Source organism: Tachysurus vachellii, chromosome 20 (assembly GCF_030014155.1).
Source record: "Tachysurus vachellii isolate PV-2020 chromosome 20, HZAU_Pvac_v1, whole genome shotgun sequence".
In the NCBI taxonomy this organism is placed as follows: domain Eukaryota; kingdom Metazoa; phylum Chordata; class Actinopteri; order Siluriformes; family Bagridae; genus Tachysurus; species Tachysurus vachellii.
The window spans coordinates 7714572-7725878 of NC_083479.1; the positions used below are offsets into that span (position 1 = coordinate 7714572).

The 11307-nt window shown below is 38.1% G+C and overlaps 2 protein-coding genes across 2 annotated transcripts; one reads left to right on the plus strand and one right to left on the minus strand.

The window, feature by feature from the left end:
• The first annotated feature begins 946 nt into the window (after window positions 1-946).
• On the plus strand, window positions 947-7182 carry smad9 (SMAD family member 9). Its single transcript, XM_060895688.1, has 7 exons — window positions 947-1099; window positions 2016-2611; window positions 3991-4245; window positions 4497-4607; window positions 4689-4910; window positions 5895-6151; window positions 6650-7182. The coding sequence occupies exons 2-7, from the start codon at window positions 2200-2202 to the stop codon at window positions 6791-6793; spliced, it is 1401 nt and encodes a 466-aa protein (XP_060751671.1). The 5' UTR covers window positions 947-1099; window positions 2016-2199; the 3' UTR covers window positions 6794-7182.
• A 99-nt stretch (window positions 7183-7281) lies between these two features.
• rfxap (regulatory factor X-associated protein) lies at window positions 7282-10929 on the minus strand. Its single transcript, XM_060895689.1, has 3 exons — window positions 10320-10929; window positions 8639-8749; window positions 7282-7793 (listed from the first exon to the last, which is right to left on the minus strand). Exons 1-3 carry the CDS (start codon window positions 10680-10682, stop codon window positions 7692-7694), a joined length of 576 nt encoding a protein of 191 aa, XP_060751672.1. The 5' UTR covers window positions 10683-10929; the 3' UTR covers window positions 7282-7691.
• Window positions 10930-11307: the final 378 nt, after the last annotated feature.

The following is an 11307-nucleotide window of genomic DNA, read 5'->3' on the forward strand; positions in this document are numbered from 1 at the left end:
AGAGTTTTCAACATCGTAGAAACCTTTAGGACGACAGATTGAGTTGTTTAGTGCACGCGCACATCAAAAACGCTGCCAGGTGTTTATTTTTGCTCTGTTAGTTTCAATTTCTCTAAGAAACACGGACCATTATTAAATTATTCTGGATGCATTAATAATAACAACAAAACACGAAGCTCCAAAAACCCAAATGTCATCTGTCCGTTTTTCTGCCGGCCGACTTTAATCATTTCGTTTCACTTTCCCGTGCGCTTGTTTGCTTGAGGGTCCAATATCATCTTTCACCGAGTCTCCGTCCTGTGTGTGGTGTAAAGTAGCGCGGCTGAGCACTCACTGGGCTTGAATATGGGCGCTGTCATTATTGGGAGTATTGTTTCGTTCCCCTGCAGTTGCTGTAAACTGTGAAAATGTCAAACTTGTAGACTCTCTGTCGCCGTCCAGGGCTTGCGTCATTAACTAGAACAGACTGCGCGCGGACGCCAAATCGAAGTGTATCCATCCGCAGCAGGAATAGAACCATCGATAAAACCTTTTGGCACGCAGCCAAAACGTGAGTCCAAACTGAACAACGTCAGTATCATACCTTCTCAAGATGTTTGCATTGGTTTACTTAAAAAAAATGTAATAAATGCATAAACTGTTCTTGAGCTTCATTACAGTCAGGTGATGCGACATAACTGCCATGTGCAGCTTATATAGAGCTTCATGTCCAACCCCAGTGCTCTCCAGTCTGTCGTAATGATTTAACCGTGCAAATAAAACACACTTTGTTTATTTCGGTCAGCTCCACATTAATGCGTTTGATTGGCTTTTGTTTTGTTGGTTAATTTCAGTTCAGTGCACTGTGTACCGCACGCGCTGTGTAAAGTTCCGGCGGCGCGGATGAATCCGGCACGCAGGCAGTGCGGCTCCAGCCTGGCTGACGCCGGGATGTGCAGCCGGAGCCGCGGCTCCATCCAGACACACGCGCTACACCTCCAGTCAAACACACACATACACACACACACACGCACTGACACACACACACACACACACACACAAGGCGGCCATAGCTGGAATAGGCTCCAGTGCACGGAAGTTCTACACCGAACTAAAACAGGTAAGCATTCACCTACATATAGTCTGTGCTTTCGGTATTATTGTTATTTAAGGTGAATAATAAGTCTGTTTAGGGAAAAGGAGCAAATAAAAAAAGCAATATTGGCTTTGTGGAATAGTGATTACAAGTGCGTCCATATGGTATATAACTACACTGTCTGTATATATAGGGCTTATATTTCTCTATATGAACTTTAGGTGATGGTGTAAAACACACAGTTAACTTTATTTACTAGTCTCTTAATTTTCATCATACACGAAGATACCTTAAAGCTTGTTATTTAAATGAGTGTAAAACCCCATGTGTGTTTGTGTGTGTATGAGAGAAATGTGCAGTTAATGATAGTGATGATGGGAGAGGCGAGTCAGGTGATGAAGAGTATCTGAGCTCTCAGACTCACAGACGCCACTTTCACAACCAGACACTGGCTCACAGAGCAGAGAGCCAACAATGCACTCACTACATTTTACTAGGTGTTTACTTTACCTTTTCTTTGCCCATTTACTTTCTTTCTTTATGCATTTCTGGCTTTCTTTTTATTTATTTAGTCAAAAGTGGTTAGTTGCTGTACACCATCATTCATCAGGAGACTTCAGGAGCTCTTCACCTTTACTATCACATTTTCAACTTGTTTACATTTCTGAGGGTCAGATCAGTTTTGGTATTGATGATTAATGATGAAGTTGCCACCTGTTGACAGCAGCGGTAATAGCTGAGCAATTCTCTTGAGATCCCAGTGTTGTTCCAGAGAGAGAGCGAGCTACTGAATGTCTAATGAGGAGGGGAGTATAATTTTGCCCTCTTGTGCAATTTTTAATGGTTATTATCTGGACAAACTGTGCCTAAAGCATTTCCATTCTTGACAAGTGATTACATTTTAACCTTGTCCCCTTGAATGAATGTTTTGTTTTTGCAGTCAGTTAAAGGACAAACCCAGACCTTTGGCTTCTCCAAGAAGACATCCCTTTCACAGGGGATTCACCCTCAACTTCTCCTGGATTTTAGATGAGAGAAAACAAATTGAACATTTCCATCGTCAGGGCATCAACTACCACCCCTCCTTCTCTAATTCTCTCAAAAGCTTCCCTCACCTTGTGGCAATGCACTCCACTACATCTATCACATCACTGTTTTCCTTTACAAGTCCAGCTGTGAAGCGATTGCTGGGCTGGAAACAAGGCGATGAGGAGGAGAAATGGGCAGAGAAGGCTGTGGACTCACTAGTGAAGAAGCTGAAAAAAAAGAAAGGTGCAATGGAGGAGCTGGAGAAGGCACTGAGTTGTCCAGGTCAGCCGAGCAAGTGTGTGACCATCCCGCGCTCCCTGGATGGACGGCTGCAGGTCTCGCATCGGAAAGGCCTGCCACATGTCATTTACTGCCGTGTGTGGCGCTGGCCTGACCTACAGTCACACCATGAGCTTAAAGCACTGGACTGTTGTGAGTTTCCATTCGGCTCCAAACAAAAAGACATCTGTGTCAACCCCTACCATTACCGCCGTGTGGAGACCCCAGGTATCTGTGTTCATGTATCATATCTCTGCTCTCTGTTCATGAAGGGATGTAACAAAGCACATTGAGGACAGGTTTTCAATTGTGCTGAATTGCAAAAAATCCTCTAAATTTGTTCCAAAGTGTGTGGAGCTTTGATGCAGTCATGAGCTACATTGCAAAAATATCATGTTGTTATACTTGAGAATTAAATATGAAATATGATAGATTTATAGATTTGCCAACAAATCCCACATATACTGTAAAATCAGTGAAAGGAATTTAACAATAGTCAGTGACTACAAAAATAAAATAAAACATGACATGCCAATACAATTACATATCAGTTTATTTATAATATATTATTTTCGTAGATTTCAGTCATTTTACTTGAAGAAAATACATTTTAAGCAGGTTTAAGCCAGTAAAACCTCAACACATGTTATTTCTTTTAACCAAAGGTTTTTGGACACCTGACTATCACATGCCACAGCTGGAAGCACACAATTATACAGGATGTCTATGAATGCTGTAACATTACAGTTTCCCTAAACTGGAACTAAGAGGCCCATTCTCATTGCAGCAACACAGTGAATCTGTGCATGTAGTGAGATATATAAAGACATGGTTTGCCTAAAGGTGCTAAACTGGAACACCACTAAATCTCTGTGCCAGTTCTCCTCAAATGAAACAAATCTCAGACTTCACTACTGCTCAGACTTCACTACTACTTCACTACTGAATGCACACAACATTCCAAAATCTAGTGGAAAGCCTTACCAGAGGAGTGGAGGCAACATCAAATGGGCTTATTAATATCCATATTTTTGAAATAGGGTGTGAAGAACACATACAGATGTGAAAGCCAGGTGTTTACTTACTTTTGGCCATGTTGTGTGTGTGTATGTATACAAACATAAGTAAGGACATAACATGACTGAATGTGCTTTCATAGAAAAATATAGAAGAGGGATATAATCAGGGATATAATCGTGTTGTCATCCCAAAGTTAAGAATTTTTAATAACAGCCTGTAAACAAATGTTAATTTCTTATATAGTTTCTTTTTTTTCTCCTAAAAATTGATGCCATCAAATTCCTGCCTCAGAAGTCTTACGGTTACCACTTTACCTCTGACTGTTTCAAAGCAATGACAATTCGTTTTTAAGCCTTAAGCCTTTTTTTACCCATAAAATTATTCCCTGTATAATTTGTTACAGTAGAAACTATAATATATTAGAACAAGTTCATTTACCTTACAAACCTTAGCTTGGAGCCAACCGAATGTAACAATATTCTTGTTGTTGTTTTCACAGTTTTAAGGTGTAGCTTTTTATATATAAAATTATAACAGTGTGATGAGTATTTTTCTTCATTCGTGTGTTAATTTCTTTCTTTCTTCAGTATTGCCTCCTGTCCTGGTTCCTCGTCACAGTGAGTTCAACCCTCAGCACAGTCTGCTGGCCAAATTCCGCCATGCCTCTCTCCACAATGAGCCACTCATGCCCCAGAATGCCACTTTCCCAGACTCATTTCCTCCGCTGCCTTGTAGCTCATTCTCTTCATCTCCATCCAGTTCTCTCCAGTCCCCAAGTGCACAAAGCCACCCAAACTCCCCAAGCAGTACGTCTGACCCTGCAAGCCCCTACCATATTACAGGTCTGTTTATTATTTAAAATATATTAATAATCATCAAACATTTAGAAATGGGACATAACCCATAAGTGTGACAGCTACGTATTTTTTCATGTGGAAAATGTGGATTTGATTTTCATGGCAAAAAAGAATGTAATTTTGTAGTATCTCATTTTATTCTACGTTATACATTGGTTGCATTGTTTGTCTTCTTGTGCTAAATTAAAGAATAACAAAAATAAAGAATGCTTAATATTTCTTTCATGAAATATCAGAGACCCCACCACCACCCTACAGCATGATGGAAACGAGCCCACCACAGGATGTGAAACCTGGAGAGTCGTCCAACACCAAGACTAAACTCACTCTGTCTGCTCCACACAGAGGTTTTCATGAACTCACACATTATATAAAAAGCTGTTGATGTTTTGCTGTTCAGTAAAGTAAACTGTGTTGTGTTTGTGTAGACTTGAGACCGGTGTGTTATGAAGAGCCAGAGCACTGGTGTTCTGTGGCTTACTATGAACTGAACAACCGAGTCGGTGAAACCTTCCACGCGTCATCACGGAGCATTCTAGTGGACGGCTTCACAGATCCATCTAACAACAAGACCCGGTTCTGCTTAGGGCTGCTATCCAATGTCAATCGCAACTCCACCATCGAACACACCCGCCGGCACATAGGCAAAGGTGGCCTTATCCTTTATCGAACCTTTTTTTTTTTTTTTTTACATCGTGACAGTTGTTTTTATGCCTATTAACCCAGTGTTAGGTCATCACAAGGGTCATGATCAAGGGGTCAGGAAGTGCAGTGTAACAGAACCTGGGCAAGTCACAGAGTTTCCCCTGTGCCAATAACTATGGGTTATTAATTGAAATCTGCTGACAAGATTGCTCGTGTGAGGCATCAACATAGTAAAGGATTAATGTTTAGGATTATGTTTCTCATTCTGTCTTCTGAAAGTCTTCTGTCTTCTGTCACTGAAAGTCCCAAAAACAGAGAAAAAGCAACATTTAGCACATGCACACACACACACACACACACACACACACACACTAACTGGATGTCTGCCAATTGTGTGTCCTATCTGCAGCTGCATTGTTGAGAGAGACATAAACCAGAGCAAGATGGTTGAAAAACAAAGGGTTTTAAGGTTTCTGCTTGGCATGTGATGAAACAATTTCGAAATAACGAGTTGAAAGAGTATATGAATCCCACATCTTTACGGTCTCATTTTATCCTGGTTTCAGAATCAGAAGTTTTTCCACTTTCAAATTTTTCTTGCTGTTAATGTTTTTTCTCTTTAAACTTTGTGGCTATTGCTAAAACCCATAGCATTATAATGCATCTTGTACGTTAAACCATTAGGACTTTCCTGATGACTTTCATCTATCATTTCGCTCATCTGTACCTTGAGTTATGTAAAATTCTAGTTATTATCTGAAAATACATTAGGCATACATAAAAATGACCATTATCAATTTAATTTATTACATCATGGTTCCATCGTCCAGTGAATCAATCAGATCAAAAAGAGCTTTCTCAGTTTTAATCTGGCAAGAAATGTCTTGTTACAGAGTTAAAATAGAAGATTCTGGATATTGGATGACAGATTTTTTTTTATAATTAATACACAACCTTGACTGAAACTGAACCTTGTTTAATGTTGGCAGGTGTGCACCTGTATTATGTAGGGGGTGAGGTGTATGCCGAGTGCCTGAGTGACAGCAGCATCTTCGTACAAAGTCGCAACTGCAACTACCAGCATGGCTTCCATGCCACCACCGTGTGTAAAATCCCCAGTGGCTGCAGCCTCAAGATCTTCAACAACCAGTTGTTTGCCCAGCTGCTGTCGCAGTCAGTCAACCACGGCTTTGAGGTGGTGTACGAGCTCACTAAGATGTGCACCATCAGAATGAGCTTTGTCAAGGTAATTGGATTTAGTGTACATACAGAGTCTAGAGGTTACATACACCGTTGCTTACACCTGTTGAAGTGATTCCGTAGTTATATTTATTTAATCTGAAATTATGTTGGCAAATGTGTCTCCAAATGATTGCAGAATTTTGTGAATTCAAACTGTATATCTGTGTATATTTACAGAACCTTTTGCAGAAAATTAATGCCTGCACTTGTAATACAGTGTGTTACCTTGCTATCAGTCTACACAATATCACAGTAAAAAAAAAGCTTAAAAAAGCTAAAATACTTATGGCTATAACCCTGAAAGAGTAAATGTAAATATTCTATTTCATTTCATCCTTATAAACAATAAATTGTTAGCATATATCTTTATAAATTGCCATTTTATTATTAGTTTCATAACATTAATTTCATATTTTTTTTACCCCTAATTGATAAAGGCATACTGTACATACTATTGTGATTAGTATAGTAACATTATGCCACGGTGTCTTTTCCCCCTCAGGGCTGGGGTGCAGAATACCACCGCCAGGATGTCACAAGCACTCCCTGCTGGATAGAGATCCACTTGCATGGACCTCTGCAATGGCTTGATAAAGTTCTGACCCAAATGGGTTCCCCACACAACCCTATCTCATCTGTGTCCTAACACTGAAAATACACTCCGTAACTCACAGCACAGCCTGAGGATCAGCAGAGGAGAAAGCAGTGTCTAAAATGGCAGTTTTCACTACAGGTTCATTGTACCAGTGTCACAGACAAAGAATGTTTAAAGCATCTTGTGCATCTAATTGTTAAAATAAGTATTACAACTGTGTCTATTTAGTCTTTGATTTTTTTTAATCATGATCACTGTCTAATAATCTGAATAGTTCAGACAGCAACACAGTGATGAAAAACTAAGGAACGCAGAAAGGCAAAGCAACAGTAGTAGCAATGAAGCTTGATGTTTGTTTTGTGTTGGCAACATGACTACATTTTGAATCCTATTACATGCCTGATATTTCTTATTTTTTGAAATACAGATTTTCCCTCTCAGTCTTGTGGTAACTGGCTTGTGATTGAAAGGAAACCGCAAACAAACCAAACCTCATGCAAATAAAACTAAACTCAAATGAACATCAAAGGGCAAAAATGATAAATTATTCAAATATATTTGACATTATGACAAATAAGAATACACAATCTTCTTTATATATGAGCATTAATGATATCATCATAATTAAGTGGTTAAAACAAATTCCTATGAACACACAAAGTCACTAGTGTTAAAAAAATCAGACTGAAACTTTATAGTTTTCACATAATTGGTTTAAATTACATGCATCATAGCACATAAAATAACAGCATCTGATAAAGACCCACATGGTAGTTTAAAAATGATTTTATATACAGTAGAACTGCTACTAATGATGATCATGATAGCCTGATGAAATGTGATTTCACACCATAGTTCCATAGTGGTGGCATGTCATTTTATCATCAGCTTGAGTCCAGATCCTTCACATTTTTTTAAGCTTTTTAAAAAATGTTATTACACACAGTGCTCAGTAGCTTTGCTGGTCATGTCTTTGAGATTGTGTCTGCATGGTGAGGAGACGCTGCTGCTGCTGGAGGAAACTGATGACCTCTGGACTTCGCAAAAGAGACTGCAAAAGAGGAGTATAGTTTAGAATTTTGTGTGAAGTGGATTAAATGAATGAATGAATAATTAAAAAGACAACAAACAGCTCAGTAAATACTTTCATAAATGATTTTTTATGTATTAACGTTTTTTTATACATCCTGTACTTCTTTATCTACGCTTTTCTTTATCGCTTTATTTACTTTTTTGTATGTAAACGGCTTAATTTCTGTATTTATTACATTCATTTCCAGTTTATCAGGTAAATTTGCATGTAGCAACTGTTTGCATGTATAGTGTTAGTGAATGTAGCCATCTGTTGCTACACGGTATCTCAGCCTCCTCTGCCCAGTAGAGGCATTACAATAAACTGGCAGTTGAGTATATCAGAGTATTTCATTTATTTATTTTAGATACATAAGTATTAAATTTTATCAGATGTGATTCTCATATATAAAATCCATGGAGCTCAGCTGCTAAATAAATACTCAAATCTCTGACCACTTTAATAGGAACACCTGTTCACCTGCTCATTTATACAGTTATACAATCTCACAATCATGTGGCAGCAGCATAATGCATACAATCATACAGATAAGGTCCAGTATTTGTGGGTCTGTGCCCATGATAATCACAGATTTTTGTTCTTGGCTTGCAGGAGTAGAACCTAATGTGCTCTTCTACTGTTCTCTACATAGATACACACAGTTTGTCAGCTATTTCTTACTATTTAAAATAGGAACATGTAAGCCAAATACTGGGAGTATTGTTGAACTGTTGAGATCTTCCCAAATCCATGACTATCTATGTATCTTACAAATAAGTCACATTATTTGGAATGTTGGTGTACGCCAAGAATAAGGAACTCACCAGCCTCTTTTGGTTTAACACTTGCTCTATGAGCGAAGGTCTTGTAGGTCTCTCTCCGATAGTGCCGAGCCGCTGCTTTGTCACAGACACAGGCCTCTCCTCTGAGCCTTCCTACAATTCAATAGAAATACATTCATGCCATGAGACACTGGCACGTTATTTTAGGAGTATCTCACCCACCTTATCATTTTATACAGTAATCAAATCAAATTTTATTTGTCACATACACATACATACAGGGTACAACATGCAGTGAAATGCTTTATGCAACTGTCCGGTATAAGAATAATAGGGAATGCAATTTAGGATAAAAAAAAAATAAAAAAAAACAAAAGGAGATAGATAAATAAAAAAAAAAGGTATAAACTACATAAGAAAAACTATATAAAAAATTATATAAAATATGAAAATATAGGAGGAGAAATATTGTATATACATATGCGTAAATATACATATACATGTGTGTATGGTTTTTAAAATACAAAATATTAAAGTACATTAATATACTAAACCCAGCCTGTCTAAAGGTAACTTGACTGCCTTTTTTTATATATGATATGATATTACATTGATTGCTGCTATAAGTCTGATAAGTTAAAAGTCAGGTTGGTGGATCTCCTTTTTCTGTAGCTGTTTGAGATGATCGAGTGTTTCACTGAAACCAACTACTAAACTAATATGATGCGTAGTTATGCTTGAATATAAATAAATATATAAATAAATAAATAAATTCTAAAGCAAAAAAAATAGCCTTTTTTTCATTTACTAAGCTTTAGCAGACCGTTTCATACATGATAAATACTTCACATAGTATAATGTGAAGAACATAATAATGCAGCACATTTTATCAGTGACAGTATCAATAAAAAATAGAAAAGATTCTACACTTTGTATTACTTACGCCAGGGTGAGGAACATTTTGCCAAATAAAAATATCTATTCAGCAGTGGAGCTGTGGTCAAAAACGACCTAATGATAAAGTGATGGATAACTAACACACAGTGAATGAGCGGTCACCTGTGTCCAATAAAGTGTCCAGTATGTGTTCAGAATCCTAGCATGCTGCATCTGATACACCAGGAGCCACACAAGACACTACCATATCAGTGTCACTGCTGTAATGTCAATGGACCTTGAACCAAATTATGGATCTGACCAGCAGTGTTTCAGCAAAGTTCCTACTTGACGCCAGCTTTAGTTTTTCTGTTCCACATTAAAATATCTAGCAGTCATATTCTCACAACTGTTTACAGCAGGAAATCTTATTTCCTTTGCGATTACCCCCTCATTTTAAACGCTTCTCCCCCACTTGGTAAATGCATAACTGTAAGTGTAACATCATAACACTGAATAACAAGACATTTTAATTATGACTGTGAACCTGTTTGTGGGTTTGACCTTCCTTAGATTTTCATACACCAAATATCTGACACATAAATAATAAATCACTTATTTGTATGAATGATATTATTCAGATTTTATTCTTGCCTTCTCAAATACATCAGTGTATAAAGATTTACCCTATGATGTTGGACTTCAGGCACTTTAAGAACACAATTTATTTGATTTATGTTACATTATGCCACATGTGACAGCATGAAACTAGTTCAGTGTAAAAGGTCAGTAACTGTACACTATAAAGTGCCCTACATTGTAACTACAAGATAAACAGCGTGCTTACGTCTATCTTCCCAGTCGCCATAGCCTGGTCGCTCTTCTTCTTCTTGTACTTGTCCTTGTACATTTTGTTGCGGTGTTTTTTGCACATCCATGGTTTCCTCTGCTTGGCACCCAGAGCACTGGTCTCGGAGCAGCCGTCATAAACGCAGCGCTTAGGCGCGCTCTCGTCACATGGCTCCGCCGGGCTCGGCGCGCTCTCCCTCGGCTCGGCGGTGTCCAACGCGTCGCTCTCTTCTTCCTCCTCGTCCATGTCAAACACAGCGTCCATCTCCGGAGGGGAACTGTTAACACTCCTGCTTTTGTTCCCGGAGATGGCTTCTTTATTAACAATGGCCTCAGAATTTACGCTGTCGTTCTCATTCATGTTGCGTTTTGATTGATAAACAAACTCAAAGTGAGAAGTGACAGCTAGCGTCTAGCATGAAGCTAACGGAACAAAACACATCCCCTGCTTCATGGAAAGCTGTTCGTTTCAATACGTACAAATAAACAATGGGTTAAAAAAAGGCTAAATAGAATTCTTAAAAACAAGGTGTTTAATCAGAGTCGGTGCAGTTTATATGTATGATGCTCATAGCAACAACAGGCGAATTAGCCGCTAATATTCCGGATGTAGTTGTAGGATTGTGTCAAAATTAAAGTCACCAAAGCTACAATTTACATTAAGTAAAAAATACATTACGTTTAAATATCGTATATAGTTACATACACATACCGCACTTTAATTTCTGAAATATACTGACCATAAAGATTTTATGTTTTAAATAGTTATAAAAACAGTGTTAATGTTTGACACGATTAAAATGAAAAACACATTTTGGGGTGGAAAATGATTTCACTTCTATTGTATTCTACAGTATTATAACATTATACTTTGCAACAGTTTCACTTACATTTGAATTTGAAATATTTTGGCTGTGGCAGGAAGTAGGTTGTTAAATACTGATAATACAGGCAGATACTTATCCATCATGCAATGCCATTAGAGA